This window comes from Stylophora pistillata, chromosome 7, assembly GCF_964205215.1.
Source record: "Stylophora pistillata chromosome 7, jaStyPist1.2, whole genome shotgun sequence".
In the NCBI taxonomy this organism is placed as follows: domain Eukaryota; kingdom Metazoa; phylum Cnidaria; class Anthozoa; order Scleractinia; family Pocilloporidae; genus Stylophora; species Stylophora pistillata.
Window position 1 is genome coordinate 11,518,770 of NC_142525.1, and position 25,731 is coordinate 11,544,500.

Genomic DNA, 25,731 nt, shown 5'->3' on the forward strand with positions numbered 1-25,731 from the left:
AGGATGTTTTAGTTTTTTTTAATTACTTCTCTGAAACCTTGCAACCTGCTGCTTTTTGTCAAGTAGGAGGAGAGTGGAGGTGGAGTGAAAAAATGCGAGAAGTAATTTGTATGGATTTCCAGGTCGGGAGGAACTGGCCAGGAGACATTACCTAAAGGAACGTTGAAGGAGTGCTAAAAATGGATATCATAGACATAGTTGGCAAAGGAGGAACTATGCATGTGCAACTAACAATAGGGTTGTAGAATTTTTAGGAGAGATGAACTAATGTGACTTGCAGGTAGCCTGTAAGTTCAGAAAACGTTTGGTATAGATTTGGTCTACAATGAGGTGGTACATAGTTGAAAAAATGTTTACAGTAAACATATATGCCAGAATATTAAATCATGACTTCAAGTTCACAATATGGGCCTCAGCGTGTTCGAAAAAGTTTGGGAAATCATTGTCTTTTCTTTTACAAGTGCTGCGGTATGAGTATTAAACCTATTGTCACAAAGTTTCTCAATTCTTTGTTTTACGAAAAGCAGCGTTACTCCTGGATTTAGGACCCAACTATTTATTTTTGATAATAAAAATTAACGGTAAAAAACTACGACGTTTCGAAGTCTGCATGACCTCACTATCAAGTAAAATGTTAAAACTGATGTAAAATTGTAGCTCAGAGATTATATACAAATAAAATGTGATAACTTCATTAGAATAATGAGCGTTCATTGTTATTGGTGTTTAGCATGTCAGATCGTGCAGTATATGTTTAAATAAATACTTTTGCACGTATTGAGTCAGACTGCGTGTTTAGCTTTGGTTTTTGTTCGCGAATGAATAGCATTTCGTGAATTAGGCAGTCCATTTTTCCGCGGCATTTCTTGAGAACGGAAAACATTTCCTCTAGGCTAGTGGACGCTACACTGTGGGCTTCTTTCAGATGCTTGCCAATGACAGAGGCTTTATGTTCTTCTATGCGTTGATGAAGATGGCGTGTGGTATAACCGATATAATCCGCATCGCACGAATCACATTTAAAAGTGTAAACAACGCATTGGTGGTCAATTAAAGCGGGTTTCTCTTCTTGTATCTTGAGCTTTCCCTCGATCTTACGACTCGTGAAAACTGGTTGTAGGTCAGTTCCGATTTTCCGGCCAAGATCTTTCAGCTGATGTCTTACTGTGTCGGCCGATTTCTTCTAATGAAGTTATCACATTTTATTTGTATACAATCTCTGAGCTACAATTTTACATCAGTTTTAACATTTTACTTGATAATGAGGTCATGCAGACTTCGAAACGTCGTAGTTTTTTACCGTTAATTTTTATTATCAAATGTATTTCTAAACATTCTCTGATTAGAACTATTTATTTATTTATTTCATTTGCAACTATTCTACTCAAAGTTAAGGTACAGTACATACCACTCTTTGTCTTAAATGTTCTAACGTCTGGCTCACTGTCTCCTTGTTTCTTGACAGCAAACAGCTTCACTTCGTACAGATGTTGAAACTGATGCTGTGACAATTGGTTCCGTTCTCATCTGGTTTTGGAGTACAGTCGAGGTAAAAAATCTGGTTAAAAACCGTTTCAAGGCGGAGCGTTGCTACATTCAGCGATGTGTGTAATGAATTCAAATTCCTTAGTGACAGAGGCCTCCCTCCCCCTCCCCCACCCCCTTGAATAGAGCAGAGGATGTTTTAGTTTTTTTTAATTACTTCTCTGAAACCTTGCAACCTGCTGCTTTTTGTCAAGTAGGAGGAGAGTGGAGGTGGAGTAGAAAAATGCGAGAAGTAATTTGTATGGATTTCCAGGTCGGGAGGAACTGGCCAGGAGACATTACCTAAAGGAACGTTGAAGGAGTGCTAAAAATGGATATCATAGACATAGTTGGCAAAGGAGGAACTATGCATGTGCAACTAACAATAGGGTTGTAGAATTTTTAGGAGAGATGAACTAATGTGACTTGCAGGTAGCCTGTAAGTTCAGAAAACGTTTGGTATAGATTTGGTCTACAATGAGGTGGTACATAGTTGAAAAAATGTTTACAGTAAACATATATGCCAGAATATTAAATCATGACTTCAAGTTCACAATATGGGCCTCAGCGTGTTCGAAAAAGTTTGGGAAATCATTGTCTTTTCTTTTACAAGTGCTGCGGTATGAGTATTAAACCTATTGTCACAAAGTTTCTCAATTCTTTGTTTTACGAAAAGCAGCGTTACTCCTGGATTTAGGACCCAACTATTTATTTATTTGTTTATTTCATTTGCAACTATTCTACTCAAAGTTAAGGTACAGTACATACCACTCTTTGTCTTAAATGTTCTAACGTCTGGCTCACTGTCTCCTTGTTTCTTGACAGCAAACAGCTTCACTTCGTACTCTGCGTCATACTCGAGACCAGTTATCTCGTAGTGAGTTTCCACAATGTTTTCCCGTTGAACCAGTTCTGTGGATTGTGTCATGGGTTGATTTGTCCATTCCAGACGGTGTTTAATGCTGAAATTACTGCTATTAGCCTCTACTTCTGACCAGGTCACGGTGAAATCTTTGTCAACTTCACTTTCTACATTTGTGATGGCGGGTTTCTCAGGTAAACCTGCTCAAAATAATAATTCTTTTGAGTTTTGTCTCTGATGAAAGTGAAAAACTTACTGTAACTACATTCATCGCTGTGTGTAGTGAATTTAAATTCCCTAGCAACACACCCCCCTTAAATAAACAAGTGGGTTTTTTAGTTTTTTCAATTACTTCTCTGAGATTTGGCAACTTCCTGATTTTCTTTTAAGTAGAGGAGAGAGGGGGGTGGGGCAGCAAACACGGAGAAGTAATTCTTACCCCCCTTGCAAATTCACTGAAAAGGTACAAAGTTGGAAAAAATTTACTCAATAAACATCTATCCCAAAATATTAAATCATGACATAAAGTTCACTAGGTTATATCTAAACTCAACATGTTACTTTAAAGTAAGACAACAAGTATAATGATTGGTACTGAAATGTTTTTGGCTTCAGGAGAAAATTATATGTGTATTGAATATGAAGGATACCTGTTTCGAAGTTTAGGTATGATATAAGGGAATTCGAGTGGTAAAGTTTTGCTTGATGTGACGTGCAAGTCACGTTGGTCACGTGACGCGCTTCTTGAGCCCATATACGCTTATATACATGAGAATATCGAAACATGTCTTGTAAATTTAAACTCAAAGTTGTTGTTTCTTTTTTGAGAGTTATTGTCACTCTGCTGTCTTTACGTCCTTTTGGTAACATTATACACGACATAGCAAAAAAATATGATAAGAAAGTCAGCATCTCTGACCTTCGGAAGTTTGAGAAGACTTCTATCAAAGTAAGCAAAGCTGAGTTGGATTTGAATTTTCTTAAAAACTGTTTATCCTTTGAGGTGTTTCCGAAGTTCATCTGTTTTCAACTGCCTAACACAAGTAGACATGATGTACATGCTATTCGAAAACGCCTATTAAGAAGTGCTATCGCCCAACGAAAAAAGGAATTCTGTAAGTTAACCATAGTAAGAGACAGATTAGCGGTGCATATCAATGGCATTGTCAGCAACATCGATGGATACATCCTCCATGGAACTATTAAATATAATGTCAAGAAGGCTGTAAAAAGTGTTATCGCTACTCACGAGAAGAAACTTAAAAGTTTAACGCCAAACGTGGTTCTACCGTTTGCTTCAACGGAGACAGTCACCAACCTTTCGTCGCACAATCTCACGTCCGAACAATTAGAAATACTTAAATGTGGTCCTTCACATTCTATCTGTCCTCCCAACATTAGCAAAACGGATGTCTTCTCTTCTTTTGAGCTGATTAATCGCACCATGGTCAGAAATCTACTCGACAGGAAGCTAAAGGGAAAACTGGTCGCAGACCTTTCTCATCTTGCCCATTCGTACGTTTCTTCACACCAACCTTCTGCAGCGGACTTAAAGAAATGTAGGATACTAAAGGATTTGAGGACGAACAAGGACATTGTAATACTGAAGCCTGACAAAGGAAATGGCTTAGTTGTCATGACAGGAAAGCCTACGAAGAGGGTAATTTTTCCATTATCAGTGACACTTCTAAGTTTAAGGTTAATGATAACGATCCTACATTACAACGGGAGGGTAAATTACAACGTTTTTTTAAGAGCGCTTAAAAATAAGGGCCACTTAGATAAATATGAAGTGTCAATGGCACACTAACTATTGGGGTGCGGAACTTTAGGGAAGATCAACTTTATATGTGACTTGGAGGTAATACAGAAGTTCAAGAAACATTTGGTATGAATTCACTTGCAACCTATGACTGTACAGTATGATACAAAGTTGAAAAAATGTTGCAGTAAATATGCTAGAATATCAAATGATAATTTAAGGCTCACAATGTGATTTTTTGCAGTTTCTAGTTTCATCCAAACTCAACTTGTAATTTCAAAGTAAGAAAAGAACTATAATAATAATGATTGGTATTGAAATTTGAGAGTATAAAATGATGCAAATATGGATGCAGTTTGTGAATCAGAATGCACAAACTCAAATTATTTTTATCACTCTTCTTATGAGAGCTGCAACATGAGTATTAAACCTGATGCCACAAATGTCCTCAATTCTTTGTCATCTAAAAAGCAGTGTTACTCCTGGAGTTAAAAATGGCCAAAGAATAGGGAAAGGAAAATATCTTATTAAAATGTGAACACCAGGAAATCCAGTTGAAATACTTTCTATCAGTTTCAGTCCAAGGAGATTAGCTAGCATGGAGCTGAGAGCTTGTAAAATGTCTATCGTGTCTATAAGATAACAAATTGATCCCCATTTATGCTTAAGCAGATTTCTTTTTCTGATTCATGACCAATCCGGGACCTTTAGGCAATGGATGCGCTTAACCCCAAAACACCAATTTGTAATTAGAACAGCGTTCCAACTTAGCCGCTACTTTGGAGATCAAGAAGGCCGCCGAGGTGGAGTTAAGACAAGATTTTTGAATATGAATACTTTAAAACCATTTTTGAAGTTTTGAAGTTTACCTTACTTCATGGGAAAGTCTAAATCTGCAATTGGCAACAAAATTGTCAACACATTAGTCTTACTATTGCCCTGGTTAAGTTAACCTATTTGCCTGAATAGTCGCAGGCTCTAAGTGAAATATTTACATCATCAAACGACAGATGTTGAAACAGATGCTGTGACAATTGGTTCCGTTCTCATCTGGTTTTGGAGTACAGTCGAGGTGAAAAATCTGGTTAAAAACCGTTTCAAGGCGGAGCGTTGCTACATTCAGCGATGTGTGTAATGAATTCAAATTCCTTAGTGACAGAGGCCTCCCTCCCCCTCCCCCACCCCCTTGAATAGAGCAGAGGATGTTTTAGGTTTTTTTAATTACTTCTCTGAAACCTTGTGTTAGAACGAATTCGGGGCCAGCGGTCCGTTCACGTGGTGGGGTTCAGTCCCCTCCCGTCAACCTATATATTGTAGTGTTTGCGCGTTAAAGCTTCTTTATGTTACGTAGTTTGGTGTTGTTTTCTTTGGCTGCGTCTCGCGTTATTTTATGATCCAAACCGTCAGGTGTGTCTTATGTTTTCATTTCGCCGCATTTATATCGTTTATTATTTTGTTTATGCCATTTAATTTCTGTAGTTAGACTTAGTGTAATTTAATTTTGTTATAGAAACCACTGGTCGAGGAATAAATGTTTATGGTTGGGATAGCCATTGAGTAATGTTACCGGTGCGTTCGTTACAGTTTCTGACGTAGGATTAAGCCGTTCTATCGTCTGTTGGCCCTTATTCCGGTCGAATTATGGCTACGAGTTTTACATCAAACGAGCAAACGGGTGAAAAGGGCGTCGAAAGGACGCGACAACCAAGTTCACGCCTGGACATCGAAGGTGTTACGCGTGAAAGAATGCTCTCCCTAAAGAGAAGTCGAGCTGGTCACCTTGGATATTTGAACAGGTTGTACAAAGAAGCCGAATTATTGATGCAAAACCCCGAAAACATTCGAGAAATACGTGCTAAGAAGAAAGATATTGAAGACGCGTTTGGCAGATGTTTGCAGTCGTACGAAGAATATTATCAACTCGCTGTGGAACCCGAAACGAGGGCAGAAGCGCTTAACGATTACTACAGCGTAATATCGGCAGAAAAGAGTTCGACGAACGTCTTGAAGAGTGGTTACAGATGGCTGAAAGGTCTCCAAATGAAATGTTAATGTCCTCGCGAAGAGAAGAAAATGTCGACGTTTTGGAACGTTACGCTACGCTTTCACGTGTTGATTCTGGAAGCGCAAAGTCCAAAAGTTCGAGAGCTAGTTCACGGGTAAGTGAAAGGTCGAGAAAGGCAAAGGCTGAATTACTTCGGCGAGAAGTAGAGCTTCGGAACTTGTTGAAGCGTCAAGAAATGGAACGAAAAATGGAACGTCAAATTGCTGAGCTGAAAATTCAAGAGGATGAACTGAAACGTCGCATCGCCTTATCAAAGATTGAAGAAGAAATAGAGAAGGCCAAGGTGATAGGCGAATTTTATGAAGGCTCAGAGTACTCAAAGTCTGCATCGAAAGAAGAGAAAAAACCATCTCACACAAGGGAAGCGCATGACCCCAATCTTTCCGCCACAAACCCAACTCTTCCAAACGGCAAACGGAATCAAGTAGGGAGAACTTATTCAAAATCTGAGCTGAATCCAACCGCCGAACCGTGGAACCCAGTCCCTACTCGGGTTGCTGTTAGTGGTGAGGATCCCATTGTTTCACAACGGTTACAACAAGTATTGGGGCAGCAACAGGAAGCTCTGCATCTAATGGCTTACTCCCTCCAGCAAGCACTTCAAATGCCCAAAAGAGAGCTTCTCACTTTCGATGGCAATCCTCTGAATTACTGGTTGTTCATCAAAAACTTCGAAGTCAATATTGCCAAAAGGGTTCCAGATGCCGAGTCAAGACTCACGTACCTCATCCAGCACTGCACAGGAAAGGCTAAAGAAGCCATCAAAGATTGCTCTATAGTCTTCCCACCTGAACATGGTTACGAAAATGCCAAGGACATCTTGCACCGTAGATTTGGTCAAAAACACGTCATTGCGCATGCACACATAGAGAAGATAGTAAATGGCCCTCAGCTAAAACGTACAGATATTGTTGGTCTATCAGATTTGTCCGTTCAGATGCAAAATTGTGCGTTAACACTTATCCAGATGGGTTACGAAGCAGACATAAATAGCTCCGACAAGCTTGTGAAGATCGTGAAGCGCCTACCAGTGCACTTACAGTCTAAATGGGCTGACGAAGCCGGTAACTTGACTTTGTCGGGAATTGAGCCTACTTTCTCGCATTTGGCGAAGTTCGTTGAAGGGAAGGCTATGCTGGCTAACACGATGTATGGAGAGATAGTTGGATCAGCACCAGACAGAGAGCGGAGCACTAGGCAATCGCCCAGAGGAAAATCCGCTGATCGAGTCAGAGGAAAAACTTATACGACGCAAACCGGAGCCGACGATGGACCCGTGCCGAACATAATTCCTCCTGTTTTGAATTGTCCCATGTGTTCTGGTCAGCACAGACTTGCTAAGTGCGAGCTAATGAGAGCAAAGAGCCCCGAAGAACGGAAAAGCTTTGTTAGACGAGCTAGGCTGTGCGACAATTGTTTTGGAGGCAGTCATATGGCCAGTGACTGTAGAAGCAGAATGAAATGTCAAGTAAATGGTTGTGGATGGAAACACCACACGATGCTGCATCTAGTTCGAAGGAAGAACAACGATGGCACTGATGGCTGCACCCCCTTGCAGCACGAACCTACTGATACTAGGGAAAGGAATGGTACCAGTATCGTCGCCGGGGCCGGGGAGTCAGGTCGTTGTAGCAAGACAGAGTCTGGTAAGAAAACCGTTCGTTTAAGAATTGTTCCAGTCGTCGTGAAAGGAAAAGATCAGGATAACGCAGTTGTGACAAATGCGCTTCTGGATCCTGGCTCGGACGTTACGTTATGCGATATGAGTCTGATGGAGAAACTTCAAGTTATTGGCCGTCCTAAGGAATTCTCATTAGCAACCGTAAATGGCGCATCCAACACTCGAAAGGGATTCGAGTTGTCTTTGTCTGTCCGAGGATTGCAAATGCAGGAAGAAATCGTATTAGATAGAGTCTGGACAGCGGATACGTTGTGTTTACCTCAGGGTAGTCCACCAACAAAAGAAGATACTGCTGGGTGGCCTCATCTGAAAGGAATAGTCTTCCCGAGAGCACAATCTGATGAGGTGTCGGTCCTCATTGGCAGCGATGTTCCGGAAGCTCATTGGGTGTGCGATCAAAGGCGTGGCAGGCGTGGTCAACCTTATGCTGTGTGTACCCCGCTTGGATGGACATTAATGGGACCATTGAGCTCGTGTGATAGAGATTGCTTTAGTGTGAACGTTGTCCGCCATGACGACGAAACGCTTCATCAACAAATGGAGAGCATGTTTAGGAGTGGCTTTAACGAGTCTATGATCTCTTCTAAGGTTGCAATGTCGGTCGAAGATAAAAGAGCACTGTCGCAAATGGAAAATTCGGTGAAGCTCGTGAATGGCCACTACCAGTTGGGGTTGCCATGGAAGTGCAAGCTAGTAAACCTCCCGAACAATCGTGAATATGCATTAGGAAGATTGAGATACTTGCAGAAAAGATTTCAGCGTCACCCTTGCCTCTTCGAGCAATACAAGGACACTATTAGCGGTTATGTCTCCAGCGGCTACGCAAGACGAGTTCCTTGTAACGAAGAAATGGCTGTGAAGTGCCTACCAGTTTGGTATTTACCCCACCACCCAGTGTTTCACCCTCAGAAACCAGGGAAGGTGAGAGTCGTGTTTGACTGTGCTGCCAAGTTTAAAGGCACTTCCCTGAATGATCAACTTCTTCAAGGTCCAGACCTAACGAACGGACTCCTGGGTGTCATCATACGTTTTCGCCAAGAGCCTGTAGCCATGGTCGCGGATGTGGAAGGCATGTTTCACCAAGTGCGGGTTGCGCCCGATGATTGTCATGCTTTAAGATTCTTATGGTGGCCAAACAATGATCTCTCCAAAGAGCCAGTCGATTACCAGATGTTAGTGCACTTGTTCGGAGCCAAGTCGTCTCCAAGTTGCGCAAGTTTTTGCCTGAAGAAGACGGCCTCGGATAATCAGAGCGAATTTGATGTGGAAACCATTAAGACCCTCAACCGGAATTTTTATGTAGACGACTGCCTTAAGTCTGTGCCTACGACTGACAAAGCGGCACGCTTGTCTGGTCAGCTACGCGAATTGTTGTCAAGAGGAGGGTTCCGGCTTACCAAATGGATTAGTAACGACAGGAATGTAATCGCCACTGTTCCAGTAACGGAGAGGGCTCCCTGTGTGGTCAACTTGGATTTGGAGGACCTCCCTGTAGAACGCTCTTTGGGGGTGCAGTGGGCTATGGAGACGGACACCTTTAATTTCCGAATAATGGACGAAGGAAAGGCGCCCACGCGTAGAGGAATCTTGTCAGTTGTACAATAGGCGCGACTTACCCCTCAGGTTCGTCGCGCCTATTGTTCTGCCTGCCAAGAGTCTGTTGCAGAACCTATGCAAGCAGAAGTATGGCTGGGACGAGGAAATTTCCGATGCAGATTCTACTGTATGGCAAAGTTGGCTGAAGGAACTAGCAGTTTTGAGGTCAATATCTGTGCCCAGGTGTTTCAAGCCGCCAGGATTCGGTGCAGTCGTCAACGTCCAATTGCATCATTTCTCAGATGCTTCCGAATATGGTTACGGAGCAGTATCATATCTCCGGTTTGTCGACGACAAGGGTGTTCCACACTGTTCCTTTGTCCTTGGGAAATCTCGCGTCACCCCTCTTAAAACAGTGTCCATACCACGTCTTGAGTTGGCAGCCGCAGTGGTAGCGGTGAACTTGAATTGCCTGATCCGGAACGAATTAGAGTATCCCATACACGACACAATCTACTGGACGGATTCTACCGTAGTTTTGCAGTACATTCGCAACGAATCAAGAAGATTTCACACCTTTGTGGCCAACAGAGTCGCGATGATACATGATGAATCCTTACCGCATCAATGGCGACATGTCGACACCTGTGCCAATCCTGCTGACATCGCATCCAGAGGCGCGAAAGGCTCCGAATTACACAAGTTGGAGCGATGGCTCAACGGCCCGAAGTTTCTGTGGATGGAAGAGGAAAAGTGGCCCGAACAACCGTCCCAGCTGCCGGAATTGCCTCTGGATGACACTGAATGTAGGAAATGCCCTGGTCGTGCGAATGTCATCGTCCGTGGTAAAATTTTGGAACCGCTGCTGTCCCGCTTCTCATCATGGGACCGTCTTAGAAATGCCATAGCCTGGTTAGTACGTTTCAAGAAGTATTTGGTTGGCCTCCTTAGCAAGGATCCAGACAGCATTCCCAAGGGACCCCTGACTGTGAGTGAAGTTATTGCTGCAGAGTGTCATCATCAAAGCTGTCCAGCACGACGCATTTCCCCGGCTGTGGTAGGCCAGAGAGCGTCTGGGAACCGGAAGAAGAGCGTTCCACGGTCTAGCCCAATACGCGACTTGAACCCCTTCGTTGCTGACGGAATATTAAGAGTAGGAGGTCGTCTAGAGAATGCGCCTGTTTCGTTCCAAACGAAGCACCCTGCTATTCTGCCAAGCAAGCATCACGTCACCAATTTGATCATCCGGAACTTCCATCACCAACAGGGGCATTCGGGTCCTGCCCACGTTCTGGCTGCAATTAGAGAGAAGTATTGGATAGTGCGAGGACTCTCAGCAGTACGCAGAGAACTAGCGAAGTGTATGAACTGTCGCAAACGGAATGCCCGTCCTGGCGAACAGATAATGGCTCCGTTACCGGCGGCAAGAGTTGCTCCCTTTGATCCACCTTTCACACGAGTGGGCGTGGACTACTTTGGCCCCCTGTTCGTAAAGCAAGGACGAAGTGAAGTGAAACGATATGGCTGTTTATTCACATGTCTAACCATGAGGGCAGTGCACATCGAAGTCGCACATACGTTAGAATCAGACTCCTTCATCTGCGCTTACCAGCGTTTTGTAAGTCGAAGAGGCAAGCCTCAGGCAATATACAGCGATAATGGCACCAACTTCACAGACGCGGTACGAGAATTGATAATTCTCTACCACATCTTTAGCATCTGATTTAAACACAGGAGTGACATTAGCTCTTTTCCATGAAGAAGGAACTCTCCCACACCTGAACGACAAGTTAAACAGTAGAACCAATGGGTAAGATAGCTCCTCTGCACATTCCCTCAATATCCTCGCAGGAATGCCGTCTACTCCAGTTGCTTTATTAATGTCCAAGTTGCAGAGGATATTCTTAACTTCACTGTACGAAGTGAATACATCCATCAATAAGTTAGGATTAATCACATCAACATGAGAGCTGCCAGAGTTTGATGTTTTTGTAGAGAAAACGGAGCTGAAGAATTCATTGAACAGGGAAGCTTTTTCCACAGGATCTTTTGCAGACCTGGCTTTGCCAGAGTAAGTTATTACTTCTGGCAGTCTCTTGCTCTTGGACTTAAGAGAATGAAAAGACCAAAACTTCCTTGGATTAGTCTTCAGCTTATCCGATAGAGACTTTAAGTACTGGAAATACTTAAAGGAGATAAGACGTTTGGTCTGTTTCCTAAGAAGTTTAAACTTTGTTGTCACCTCAAGAGAAGCATTGGCCCTTAAACGCTTCCACAAGACTTTCTTTTTCCTCACTAACTTTGGACACGTATTGAATCAGACTGCGTGTTTAGCTTTGGTTTTTGTTCGCGAATGAATAGCATTTCGTGAATTAGGCAGTCCATTTTTCCGCGGCATTTCTTGAGAACGGAAAACATTTCCTCTAGGCTAGTGGACGCTACACTGTGGGCTTCTTTCAGATGCTTGCCAATGACAGAGGCTTTATGTTCTTCTATGCGTTGATGAAGATGGCGTGTGGTATAACCGATATAATCCGCATCGCACGAATCACATTTAAAAGTGTAAACAACGCATTGGTGGTCAATTAAAGCGGGTTTCTCTTCTTGTATCTTGAGCTTTCCCTCGATCTTACGACTCGTGAAAACTGGTTGTAGGTCAGTTCCGATTTTCCGGCCAAGATCTTTCAGCTGATGTCTTACTGTGTCGGCCGATTTCTTCTAATGAAGTTATCACATTTTATTTGTATACAATCTCTGAGCTACAATTTTACATCAGTTTTAACATTTTACTTGATAATGAGGTCATGCAGACTTCGAAACGTCGTAGTTTTTTACCGTTAATTTTTATTATCAAATGTATTTCTAAACATTCTCTGATTAGAACTATTTATTTATTTGTTTATTTCATTTGCAACTATTCTACTCAAAGTTAAGGTACAGTACATACCACTCTTTGTCTTAAATGTTCTAACGTCTGGCTCACTGTCTCCTTGTTTCTTGACAGCAAACAGCTTCACTTCGTACTCTGCGTCATACTCGAGACCAGTTATCTCGTAGTGAGTTTCCACAATGTTTTCCCGTTGAACCAGTTCTGTGGATTGTGTCATGGGTTGTTTCGTCCATTCCAGACGGTATTTAATGCTGAAATTACTGCTATTAGCCTCTACTTCTGACCAGGTCACGGTGAAATCTTTGTCAACTTCACTTTCTACATTTGTGATGGCGGGTTTCTCAGGTAAACCTGCTCAAAATAATAATTCTTTTGAGTTTTGTCTCTGATGAAAGTGAAAAACTTACTGTAACTACATTCATCGCTGTGTGTAGTGAATTTAAATTCCCTAGCAACACACCCCCCTTAAATAAACAAGTGGGTTTTTTAGTTTTTTCAATTACTTCTCTGAGATTTGGCAACTTCCTGATTTTCTTTTAAGTAGAGGAGAGAGGGGGGTGGGGCAGCAAAAACGGAGAAGTAATTCTTACCCCCCCTTGAAAATTCACTGAAAAGGTACAAAGTTGGAAAAAATTTACTCAATAAACATCTATCCCAAAATATTAAATCATGACATAAAGTTCACTAGGTTATATCTAAACTCAACATGTTACTTTAAAGTAAGACAACAAGTATAATGATTGGTACTGAAATGTTTTTGGCTTCAGGAGAAAATTATATGTGTATTGAATATGAAGGATACCTGTTTCGAAGTTTAGGTATCATATAAGGGAATTCGAGTGGTAAAGTTTTGCTTGATGTGACGTGCAAGTCACGTTGGTCACGTGACGCGCTTCTTGAGCCCATATACGCTTATATACATGAGAATATCGAAACATGTCTTGTAAATTTAAACTCAAAGTTGTTGTTTCTTTTTTGAGAGTTATTGTCACTCTGCTGTCTTTACGTCCTTTTGGTAACATTATACACGACATAGCAAAAAAATATGATAAGAAAGTCAGCATCTCTGACCTTCGGAAGTTTGAGAAGACTTCTATCAGAGTAAGCAAAGCTGAGTTGGATTTGAATTTTCTTAAAAACTGTTTATCCTTTGAGGTGTTTCCGAAGTTCATCTGTTTTCAACTGCCTAACACAAGTAGACATGATGTACATGCTATTCGAAAACGCCTATTAAGAAGTGCTATCGCCCAACGAAAAAAGGAATTCTGTAAGTTAACCATAGTAAGAGACAGATTAGCGGTGCATATCAATGGCATTGTCAGCAACATCGATGGATACATCCTCCATGGAACTATTAAATATAATGTCAAGAAGGCTGTAAAAAGTGTTATCGCTACTCACGAGAAGAAACTTAAAAGTTTAACGCCAAACGTGGTTCTACCGTTTGCTTCAACGGAGACAGTCACCAACCTTTCGTCGCACAATCTCACGTCCGAACAATTAGAAATACTTAAATATGGTCCTTCACATTCTATCTGTCCTCCCAACATTAGCAAAACGGATGTCTTCTCTTCTTTTGAGCTGATTAATCGCACCATGGTCAGAAATCTACTCGACAGGAAGCTAAAGGGAAAACTGGTCGCAGACCTTTCTCATCTTGCCCATTCGTACGTTTCTTCACACCAACCTTCTGCAGCGGACTTAAAGAAATGTAGGATACTAAAGGATTTGAGGACGAACAAGGACATTGTAATACTGAAGCCTGACAAAGGAAATGGCTTAGTTGTCATGGACAGGAAAGCCTACGAAGAGGGTAATTTTTCCATTATCAGTGACACTTCTAAGTTTAAGGTTAATGATAACGATCCTACATTACAACGGGAGGGTAAATTACAACGTTTTTTTAAGAGCGCTTAAAAATAAGGGCCACTTAGATAAAGATACCTATGAGAGAATCTATCCAACTGGTTCTCAACCAGCCAGGTTTTATGGGCTCCCTAAAATGCACAAGGCTCGGCAGCCTAATGAAACACCCCTTTTTCGACCCATAGTATCTTCAATAGGTACCTACAATTACAATTTATCTAAGTTCCTTTGTAATCTTCTAGAGCCACATGTCCCGCGTGAATACAACGTCCGCGACACGTTTTCTTTTGTACATGAAATCAACCAGTTATCAACCTCAGGGAAGTTCATGGTATCTTTCGATGTTGAGAGTTTGTTCACTAGTATACCTCTTGATGAATGTATTGATCTGGCGATCAGATACATTTATCAAGGTAACCCTGGTCTTAAGATAAACGCCGCTGACCTAAAAACGCTTTTTACCTTCGCAACAGCTGAGACTGGTTTCTTGTTTAAGGGTGTGTTTTATGATCAAATAGATGGGGTTGCCATGGGGTCCCCACTTGCTCCAGTACTTGCAAACCTCTTTATGGGACATCATGAAAAAAACTGGCTAGATAACTATTCATTCTCTGAAGTTCTGTTCTACAGACGCTATGTTGATGACACCTTTTGTTTGTTCAATAGCGAGGAGGACGCCCTCGTGTTCTTTGATTATATCAACGCCAGGCATCCTAGTATTCGTTTTGACAATGGAAAAGGAAATTGATAAGAAATTATCGTTTCTAGACATATTGTTAGACAACAATCATACATCCATCGCCACTAGAGTATATCGCAAGAAGACGTTTACTGGCCTTCTTACTAATTATTTCAGCTTCGCCCCTTTGATTTACAAATTGGGTTTAGTCAGAACGTTGATTGACAGAGCATACAAGATCAATAATTCCTGGGTTGGTTTTCATCTGGATGTCAAGAAACTTATTTTCTTGCTACGGAAAAATTGTTTTCCATCTTGGGTCATAGACAAGATCATTTACAGGTATCTAGCGAAGAAAAAGAGCCCTCCTACTGAGCAGAACGCCTCTTCTAACTCCGGTAAACCTTCTGCGCACTATTATAAACTTCCCTATGTTGGTCGGTTTTCGAACATCGCTCAGACTAAGTTAAGACAACTACTCAAACGTTATTGTAGAGCTGATTCAGATATTAAGTTAGTCTTCAGTACGTTTAAACTCAGAAACATGTTCAGTGTGAAAGATTCAGTACCGCTAGGTCTACGTTCGCGTGTCATATATAAATTTTCATGTGCTGGCTGTAATGTCAGTTATAGTGGTGAGACCACTCGCCACATTTGTACACGAGTTCGTGAGCACCTCTTGTCGGACAAAACTTCGCATATTTACAAGCACCTGCAATCATCAAGGGCCTGTCTTGACTCTTGTGATACTGAATGTTTCACGATCTTAGATTCTGCCGCTTCAAAATACCAAATTAAGATCAAAGAGGCATTGCATATTAAGTGGGAAAAACCTATCCTTAATCAGCAATTGAAACATCTAGAATTGTCTTTTTCCTTTTAATTATGTTGTTCCTTGGTCTTTTAATTTATTTTTATTATTATTACATTTATTTTTTTTATTTATCTATTTATTTTTTGATCTAGTCAAGCGAGCGCTATTTACATCTTTCGCGTTTTTAACATTCAAATGTAACGTAAGCCCTGACACGTAGTTTGTAACGTACCTTAATTTAAATTCAAATGTACAACAGTTAAATGCTTATTTGCAACTGAAGATGACATGAGAATGTCGAAACATGTCTTGTAAATTTAAACTCAAAGTTGTTGTTTCTCTTTTGAGAGTTATTGTCACTCTGCTGTCTTTACGTCTTTTTATATAAATCGCTTTAAAAATTCGTAGTTTAAGTAGTCCAAACGTTCTATTGCAGTTTCTAAAAGAAGAGCCTTGTTCTTGACAATAGTTATTGTCACAGTTTATGGAACCATGTAACAATGGCCAATTTTAGTCGCCAAAGCTGAGCTATGTTTCTATGGGTGAAATTTTACCTGAATTTTAGAATTGTTATTATTCTGTTATTGTGTAATTGTTATTCCGAATTGCTGGCGGAATAAATTTTTTTCGGCCATTATCTTGAGGTGTACTATTTTACCAGGAAATCATGGTTATAAACCCCCAAAACATAAAATGCCACTGTTCTCCCAAAATAATTTTTTTTCGGCATTTTTTATATTTTCCCGTAACTAAGGCCATTCATACCTATATTCTGGCAACATTTGAAAAAATTTCAATTTTTTTATTTTCAACACCTCTGCTAGATTTTTACAAACGACCACTCTTTCTGAAAAGAAAAATAAGCGCCCTGTTCCTAATGAGCGCCGTGTTTGGAATTAGCAACTTTCCTTGTGGTATCAAAAGTAAATAAGGGTCTAGGCACTAAATCGAATAATTACGGTAACTTGGATATAGCTTAGAATTTTTAAACGGAAACTAATCACGTTCCCCTATCTTTTTTTTTTCTCGAATAAATCGTAGTGTCGTCGAAAGAAAAAGGGACTTATTTAGTTTCCCCTTCTTTATAATTTATTGGCGACGGCTGACCACCCCCCGTTCCTCTAAAACCCATGTTATGATCCTCGCTAGGTCATTTCCGGCCTGCGTTTATCATGTTCGATGTACACATGCCACCGCATAGGAAAACAAGAGTTCTTCATTCGTAGTCGTCATTCTACTTGTTAATTTACATTAAGCATACATGTTCTTATGATGTATGCGTGGACTTCTCGCCCACGAACCTCGGGAAAGTAAGCGTTCTCAAAGTCCTTCGTGTTTTTAAGGGGATCCCAAAGCTTTGTGCGTTCTCCCATCTCGTGCCTTCCTTTTGAACACGTGCATACATCATCATAAGAAAGACGTGTATTCATTTCAAAGCACATTCAGCGCTCTCAAGCAAAAAACACCACCTAAAAACCCTTGAATTGAAGAACCTCCGCGCCACAGCGACAGAAAAATTTAGAACTTATAAACCTCCAAGGGAGGAATAATGAAAACACGGACCAAAAACTCGAGATTTCGTGACTACACTTGGAAACCTTTAAATCACGAGACCTACAAAATAAACTAAAGAAACAATTCGTTGTTATTCTTGGCGGAAGAAGACACGACATTTGGCTTTGCAGCTGTTTGTTCTGATCACCCCCAATAATTTAATTAAGAATTGTGTCTCCTTTTGGCTTCACAGAACATACATATATTAACATTTACAACATAAAAAACGTTTACCTTCCATCCTCGGTCTCTTGTTATGTGGAAGCCCGCTCGTCAAGTCACCCGATTTTCGTTTCATCATTTGAAATTTACTTGAACCTAGTATTAATAGCAAACATGTACATTTGTAGCTTGAATTTATCTCAACATGGTATTTATAACTTGGTAACATTAAGAAAGAAAACATCACTTTTTTTGGGAGAGGTTTATCTTTCATCTTTGGCAGACCATCACATTAGTTTACAAGTAAAGTATACGTCGGTCATTGAAGATCAATTGCCAATTGTTTGTTTTGTTCTGATGATAGCGGGAAATGTTTATGCCAATTTTGAAAATAGGGACATTTGGGTGACGATACCACACATCAATGGTTTGGCCCATGAACCATGTGAGATCCAATGACCAAAATTCAAATATATCAGGTAACCATACGCATATAGTGTCTCTAACACACCATCTCAAAACAGAAAAAAAAGTACGTAGCCTTGTAGTAGTGTTTGAATATTACCACAAGATCAGTATCCGTTTCCCTTGTCAGTAAAGAACATGAAAATTAGAAAAATTGGCAACAAACTCAAAGACGCTCCTCCACCAAGGTTATCTTAGGGCGCTAAAGAGAATTTCAGGGGGCCATTCAATGTAATCTAGGTTATTGTGCTTCCTTCTTCTCCTTTCTCCTAGAGTTAAGGTGCATGGAGGTGGGCTGTGACCAAGGAGACCCCTTGTCACTTACTTATTCAAAACCTGTTGCAATTTTGCATTTCTGGACTTTGCGTTAGGTCTCAATGAATGTTACTATGTGAGAGAAACTATAAAATATGTGAGGAAGGATTGGACACCATCTACAATCCAGAACCATCTGTAGACATATTCTTATTAAAAAGGAAAGAGGTAAGATCGTGAATGAAAATTGTTGCAAAACTAAATCATAGCTTATCTAAGATTTAAAGTCGAAACACAATCTATTCGGGAAGAATCACATAGAGTAAATTACTCAATATTGTCCTATAACTCACTGCGGACCTGTCACCTCTCCCGAGACCTCTCGTTACTACCAGGAGAAAAATACTTTATGCTAAGATGGGAACATGAAGAAAACATCTTTGATTTCTCTACCATAGGTTAAACGTTAGTTCAAGACCTTCCGGCAAATGTGTCCATCGACCTTGGAAATTTTTTCAATCCCAAGTCAAGCAAAAACCGGGTGACACAAGCCAGGTATCTCGACTTTACCGCGAATGAGATTAAAAGCTTTGAACTAAATGTCAACGAGGCTACTCAAACCCTGCTTTATCAGTGGGGACAAAAAGATGGTTCCACCAAGGATTTCGTTTTCAATGTGTTGAAGAAAATGAAGAGGGATGACTGTGTGCAAGTTCTTAAGCCGTGAGATAGATAAATGAAACAAAAAGAACTGAGATGCCGTGCGAAGGGAACAGGCGTTTTTCACGGGAGGTCAGAAGTATGGAGTTAAACGAGAAGAAAAACTTCAGTTGAATGATGTTCAGCGAGCGAAGTTTCCTGGATCGTGGATGGAAAGTTGTTAAATTGTTTATTTTGTTCGTGTTGTAATTAAGGTAGCGAGGGTTTTAGTTATTTTTTCGAGACGTCGGCAAAGTGTCTTTTGGCCGATTTACACGGTACAACTTCGTCGTGTGCGACAAGCTTAAGACAGGCTTACGACTAACCCGAATTGTAAATCAAATCTGCAACCCGCTTACGACCGTCTGATACGTCGAAAAAATTTCGTAGAATTTTGAAGGTTGTTTTAAAACGCTGCCACAATCGCAGCCAAAATAAATGAAAATTACGTATTTTGTGTCCACTTAGCAGGGGGAGTCGTGCGCATGTCGGTGGTCCCGAGACGTGTGTAAGGCCTGTTGCAAGCTTGTCGCGTGCGTCATATTCTTAAGAAGGGAAAAAAAGCACCAGTTGCAACCGCTGTCGCATTTGGGGCTGTATATTAACCCTTTCACTCCCGATATCTTATTGGTTATTCTAATTACTGTCCGCCATACAATTCCCATGGTGATAGTTAGAAGAATTTGTTATTGGATCAACTAATAATCCCCTAATTGATATTTTTCTTTATTCTCATCACTTGTCTGCTTGACGATGTAAGTTTGTATTTTCCAAAGAGAATTTCGCCTTGATCCCTAATGGGAGTTTAAGGGTTAATCACGGCGGCTGGTTCGTCATCACATCAGTAACGTGCTTATTCTTGAGGTAATGTCTAATGTAAACACTGTATGACAGAGGCGATTTTCCAGCGCGCGTCGAAAATAACAAAGTTCTACTTCTCAGAAGTCGCGACATTTCGAACATTTTAGAACGAAATATACTGCGTTGAAGCTAATTCTACGCAATAAAGATAAAAAAAAAACTTTGGAAATTAAAGGTTAACAAGCAGTATGGTTGCTTGTTGACAAATGAAATACCTTCAGGGAGGTATTTCATTTGGAATAAAACGACAAGTTAAACAATTGTTACAAAGCAAATCAACATTTGATAATCACTTACCAGACTTCAGTCCTGAAAACTCCACTTGAGGCCAGCTAATGCGACAAATCATTGCGCACTGCAAATTACATCACATACTTGGAGACTAGTTTCGAAGAGTAACGCGAGATCAATGTAGACATGGCGGAGAAGTTTTCCGGGAAGCGTGTGCGCCAAACCAGGCTTCGCGACTGCGGTGCACACAAAGGTACGCTAAAGCAGAAACTGTATCAAGTAATGATCAACAAATGTAGTCGCCAATCAACCGCATGCATACTATTTTTGCCTGCAAAGAGTTAAAGCGTACGTACGGTCTAGAAAAAGTTTACTTACATCAAAAGTTCCTTGCTTAAATTGTCCTAACTGGCTATTCATTTGAGCTACAAACGTTTTAGTTGTGAACAATTGCGTTACAAAAATTGGAATTTTCAAATTGAAATCCGCCATCTTTGTTATGACGTAGCAATAGTCAAACATGCTAAATTAATGCTGAAGTGGATGTAAACAAGGAAAAGTGCGACGATGGGGGCGCCACCTATTGAATTCTCGACTGGATTTTAATCTAGCGAGAGGATGTAGTACATCCATTTATGTTTCAAATGAAACATGGCTGGTCTTCAGGGGAAGGAGATACTTCTGTAGGGGAGAAAGAGAGAGAGAAAGTCAAGCAAATGAATTTCAAGAAGAAACGTGGACCCGCTCAGTCGCTCACGTGTTGGAAATCGCGAGTGGTTCTCTTGCGGCAACTGTCAAGAGAAACCTACAGAAAACAAGAATGTATCCCCCTAAGAATTAAATGTACTAGGAAACCGACTTAATTCGAAAGGCAAAGCTTTTTTCCTCCAACAAATCCTAGCTGTGGAGTGATAGTTACTTTACTGAAGAAGACCGCAGTGCCCGCTATGGATTCATTTTACACTGCTACCTCGGAATGAGACGAACTATTTTTGCAGTTACAGGAACCCAGTTTCGGTGTATAGACGGAACACGAGCCATTTGGAACTAAGATCAGCCCCAGTTGGCATGCAACAAGTTAGAAATGATAAACTTGAAGATCATTCTTCGTCTGCTTAAACACTGACAAACACTTAGCTGCCAAAATTAACGCTGACAAAAGGCAGGAGTTAATTGCTACGAATTAAATTTTGTTTGTTTCAGCAAACAAGCAACCTTCTATTTGTTAACAAGCAACCATACTGCTTGATGTCAGTTTTTACACGAAATAATATTGTCACTTACAGGGCTCGAAATTAAAAGAAAAGTGCAGTCGCCATTTTGCGACTTGATACGTAAATATAGTAGCAAGTTCACGAATTTTAGTCGCAAAAATAATTAACCACAATTAGTTAATAAATAACTTCAACTAACCAATGATTAACAGGACTTTGAGAAACTGGAGGGAGGCAAAACCACGAGGAATGCAAATGGTAAACATGTTTTCCGTAAATGGTAAACACCCTTTGGAATCACTGAACAAGAACGCAAGGGTCAGCTCTAATTCAGCGGTTTAACAAACAAAAATATGAGCCTGAATACATATGAAATAAGAGACCGCTGCAATGGCGGCCGTAACGGCGTTCCGTGCACAACATTGTGGATAAATTAGGCACAATTTTACCTTATATCTTCAAATGTTTTTGATAATCAAGGCACACGACAATATATTTTTTCATTTCATTATGTATTTCGGCAAAAATAGTGGCAAAGTGGCGACTGCTAGCTTTTTTATTCTCATCGCAAATTTGCGACTCCTCGGGAAGTTTTAGTCGCAAACATAAAAATTAAGTCGCAAATGCGACTGTATTGGTCGCAATTTCGAGCCCTACACTTTATCGCTTCAAACAGCAAAAGTAGCGTTTATTTCAACTAAAGATTAGACTTCAAGTGTTCAATGGCTGTTTTTCTTTCTCTCTCATTAGTTAAGCCTCAGAGATGCGTTTTACTAAAACTTGAGAAGTAACTATCTTTGTTTCATTTGTCGGAAATTATTTGATCATTCTAGCTCAGCACGAAGTTATTTTAAAGTTATTTCAGTAACCGACGATGTAACGTATCTTTACTACGTGCTTGATAAATTCAATTTATGCAAAAGCACGTGACACAGAGAAGTAAATGGCTTGGGTCACATCTAACGACATAAAGCCGTCAGTGAATGAGCGAATCAAACAGAAAGAAACCATCTGAATGAAGTGAATAGTCCAATTATGTATTAATTACCATTTATATTTTCTTTTTTGTTTGAATTCGACTTAAACGCGGTGAAATATACCCGGCGATTCACAACAGAATACCCGCCAGAGCTCGGGCGGGTGCCGGATCTTATTGAAAGCACTGTGTTTAACATCGTATCTTCATGTGTAGCCAGTGCAGGTGCTGGCCAAGATGTGGTCTTAAATCAGTATGTTACCAAAAGATTTGCAGAATTGCCCGAAATAAGCGAAAACTGTCATCAGGGTCATGAGATGCGGAATGAAATCAAGAGACCGGTATCGGTATTCCTAATTTTTTGCTGTGCGTAGCTCATTCTGTCAACTAACCTTGATCCGCGTTTTTTTCCTCTGAGGCCGTCAGACTACCAAGCTTTTCAATTGTTTTCTCCACATGGCTCTCATCTTTTCTAGCGACTCTGGAAATGTGCAAGAGGTATGCAAAATTTCATAAGTACATCTTACAGTTTCGGGTTTTGATGCCATTAAAATAATTCGCCATTCTCAATCCTAGTTCGATTTTGAATTTGCCAGTACAGGCCTATGGTGTTTATGAAGGAAATACAATAATTTACAGCTGCTTGTAGCTAAGAAATTTCTCTTCGAGTTTTTAACTCTATATTTTACTTTTTCACTTCGCTCACCCGTGTGATAACGAGTTTTAAATTAGGGAGCAATTCTGTATCTATGCGTGTTCCTGTATTATTCTCTACGTAATTAAACGTTTTTCAATATTCACACGTGTTATCCCACAATATTTTAAATGTAAACTGTTTATTTCGGTAGAATCGTACTAAAAAAATGCAGATTTAAAAGGGTGTCTTTGGGTTTGACTACCACTTGGTGTGTTACTGTGCCAGGCTAAATATTACTAAATGTCCAGCTTGAATGATTCAATGGCCTTCCTAAATTTAATATGAATAAACTAACCTGAACGATCGAAATTAGAAGGCTGTGAGGGGTCTGTTTAGATTTTGGCGGTATACGTGCTCTGTACAACAATCTCATTTCGCATTTTAAAGAAGACGCTAAGAAATCACGCAAAATTAATGTACTCCAACAGTCTGTTACATTTCAATAAATACACAAGAATACCAACTATGAACAGAAAGCACCAATATTTGAATAAACTCTTCATTTTCTTCGTTTTTCCCTGACAACGCCACCAAATCGAATAAGTCAAGAGCTATCCTACGCTACTGTGTGAAAAACTATATATCTAGGCACTTTTTAGACCATATGACTATCCATGTGGCAATGGAAAATGTTTTCTTTACCTTCAATCTCCTCAAGTTTGTCCTTGATGCTATCGTCGTCTTTCTTCCACTGCTTCATCAGTTCACAATAATGCTCTTCGATATCCCGATCCATGCAGTCGTGTTCAAGATTGTCGATAGAGGCTTGAAAATGCGCTCCTCCCAGTCTCACAAGAGCTTCTCGTATTTCCAGCCAGTAAGCACTGAAGCTAATGTCATCCACAGAAGCTTGAGAGGCGTGGCCGTGTACAGTGTTTCTGTAATACTTCAATCTAGCAATGTCATCTGCGATGCTTGTGTTTGAAGCTGGGGGAAGATGATCCCATCCTGTGGCAGGAGGGCTCAAACCACAGATGTTTCTCAGCAGCACCGTTAGAAGTGTGATATCGAAGGTTGCTGAGGACACGGGTGAATGAGCGGGATACAACTTCGCCCATTGCATGGAATTCAGCACTTTCTTCTTCCCTTTGTACAGTGATTGTAATGTGGCGTAATGCACAGAGGTTCCTCCCAAAACTCTGCGTAGAGTCGCTGGTGGATGTATCTTGTCAAAAGTGGACCGCAGTACCTGGGATCCAACACTCACCAGAAGGCGGCATAGCATTGCATAGTTCGCAGTCTCTTTCGTAGACACAAATGGCGATGGAGCCGTAGCCATAAAGCTACCTTTACCAGGATTGCCTGTCAAATATGAAATTGATATTGCGTACTGTTAACCAAAATCAATCAAAATCACGAGAGCCACTTGAGAACAAGAATAGTTTCAAATCGTAATGTCATTTTGTAGGTATCGCTGAGTATTTTTACTCGTTATTTGTATTTTGACTCGTCCTACGGGCTCGTCAAAATACGGCACATCTCGTAAAAATACTCAGCGATGCTACACAACAAAACGTCTAATAAGATATATATATCCTGTGTGTACCAAATTTCTGCAAATGTTTTCTAGCTGCAAAAACTAGATAGACATTATCACTAATGTAACCATGTTCACTTAATCTTACCTGGAGTGTGTGATTCACTGGTATCTAGATAAAATAATTAACAAAAAGAGTGTTACTAAATTGAACCATTTCTGCTGTCAAGACAATTTAACAGTTGTTAATTTGAAAAAAAAATAATTTAAGGCAAATTTCTAAATCCAAACACGGCACAAAATGATATAAAAGGGTGAAAGTATTTGTACCTCTACTCACACGACTCCATAAATTTTTACAATCAAAATAAATGTAGTACTAGATGAATAAATTTTTAGAGGGTTTTAAGTGACTTCGTGTGTTGCAAATTAGCTCAGGGATATGTATCAACTCATTTCAAAGCAAGATAAATTGGTTTTTGCAAATTCAATAGGTTTTAAGTCTTAATTCCATCTCAACTCAAAGTTTTGGCTGTATTAGATAAACTAAGCTAACCATGGTATACATGTACAGGTCTTCTCCAGAGAATGAACTGTCTTTTGTTATAGCATCCCTAAATGTTCCTGCTAGTTTCTCCCCAAGAAACTAGAGAGGCCTTGAGAAAAAAGGGATGTAAAAGTTGGCAGAAGAGATAAATGCTGCTTAATTTTAGCATAATGAATACCATACACTGCATTTCCTTAAATGGGTACCCAGCACTTACATGCATTTCAAATTTAAGCAAAATGGAAGAGCAGTTATTGAAAGGTAATCAGTCAATCAACGGGGGGGGGGGGGGGGCTCATTAAGTTATCACAGCACTTGGAAAATAAATTAAAAGAAACAGGAAGGCACAAAGGAACTCTGCAAGCATAGGGAAATACAAATAGCTGGAGGAACTTTTCTCCTGTACTGATTCTGCTGTCATGATGCTTAAAAAGTTATAAATAAAGTGCCAATAGAAACAGGTTTTTTTTGTGTCCCTAAAATTTATTAAGTGAGGGAGAAAGGAGGAAGCTTATTTAAGGGGTGCTTATTAGAGCATGGGCCCTTATTCGATGAAATACATCTGAAAGTCATCTTGATTTGTGATATGTACACGAAAAGGCAGATCAAAATCAGATCTGTTCTTGTAAAAAGAAAAGGAAGATGAGACAGAAGCAATACCTGTAGTAAAGTGACGCCAATCTTGGAATATGACTGGATCACTCAAAATGTTAGCCACAACAGATGCCGCCATCACACATGCAATTTGAGTCCATTTCTCACTTGAAGAATGCCTGTCATCCACAAAGTCTTTGATGCCTTTGACAAACACCCATTCCATCTTAAAGTCAAACAAATGAGACCCTGGAGAAAAAAATTACGATAGTTACACACAAGACAGTTTTTTTGCACGATCAATGTAATTATTTAAACAA

At 40.3% G+C, this 25,731-nt stretch overlaps 3 protein-coding genes across 5 annotated transcripts in view; 1 reads left to right on the forward strand and 2 right to left on the reverse strand.

The window, feature by feature from the left end:
* LOC148726616 (titin-like) lies at positions 1-20,110 on the reverse strand. Of its 2 annotated transcripts, XM_088728398.1 has the most exons (6): positions 19,973-20,110; positions 17,468-17,551; positions 12,378-12,671; positions 2,293-2,586; positions 1,409-1,527; positions 1-151 (listed from the first exon to the last, which is right to left on the reverse strand). In XM_088728398.1, the coding sequence occupies exons 1-5, from the start codon at positions 20,022-20,024 to the stop codon at positions 1,475-1,477; spliced, it is 777 nt and encodes a 258-aa protein (XP_088584524.1). In that variant the 5' UTR covers positions 20,025-20,110; the 3' UTR covers positions 1-151; positions 1,409-1,474. The 2 variants fall into 2 exon arrangements, with proteins under 2 accessions (XP_088584524.1, XP_088584525.1); XM_088728399.1 differs by lacking the exon at positions 1-151 and having other exon boundaries at positions 1,507-1,558.
* Positions 6,200-11,153, forward strand: LOC111319815 (uncharacterized). Its single transcript, XM_088728591.1, has 2 exons — positions 6,200-9,483; positions 9,674-11,153. The coding sequence occupies exons 1-2, from the start codon at positions 6,200-6,202 to the stop codon at positions 11,151-11,153; spliced, it is 4,764 nt and encodes a 1,587-aa protein (XP_088584717.1).
* LOC111328674 (uncharacterized) overlaps positions 20,026-25,731 on the reverse strand; it is a 10,796-nt gene continuing 5,090 nt past the window's right edge. The window contains exons 4-8 of one of the 2 annotated variants that reach the window (XM_088728391.1): positions 25,478-25,660; positions 24,419-24,442; positions 23,436-24,095; positions 22,489-22,577; positions 20,026-20,164 (exon numbers count right to left, since the gene is read on the reverse strand). In XM_088728391.1, coding sequence (XP_088584517.1) covers positions 22,519-22,577; positions 23,436-24,095; positions 24,419-24,442; positions 25,478-25,660 — 926 coding nt within the window. In that variant the 3' untranslated portion in view covers positions 20,026-20,164; positions 22,489-22,518. Of the gene's footprint in view, positions 20,177-22,488; positions 22,578-23,435; positions 24,096-24,418; positions 24,443-25,477; positions 25,661-25,731 lie in introns of both variants that reach the window. The other variant, XM_088728392.1, reaches the window with a different exon arrangement.

Bases quoted from the DNA above. Each gene is read 5' to 3' on its own strand.
- LOC111319815 (XM_088728591.1), top strand. From the start codon at position 6,200: ATGTCCTCGCGAAGAGAAGAAAATGTCGACGTTTTGGAACGTTACGCT. The intron at 9,484-9,673 runs GTCAGTTGTACA...ATCTGTGCCCAG, and splicing joins CCCACGCGTAGAGGAATCTT to GTGTTTCAAGCCGCCAGGAT.
- LOC148726616 (XM_088728398.1), bottom strand. From the start codon at position 20,024: ATGATTTGTCGCATTAGCTGGCCTCAAGTGGAGTTTTCAGGACTGAAG. The intron at 17,552-19,972 runs GTAAGTGATTAT...TATTAATACTAG, and splicing joins GTTTTCAGGACTGAAGTCTG to GTTCAAGTAAATTTCAAATG. The intron at 12,672-17,467 runs GTAAACGTTTTT...TATTTTGAGCAG, and splicing joins CAAGAGACCGAGGATGGAAG to GTTTACCTGAGAAACCCGCC.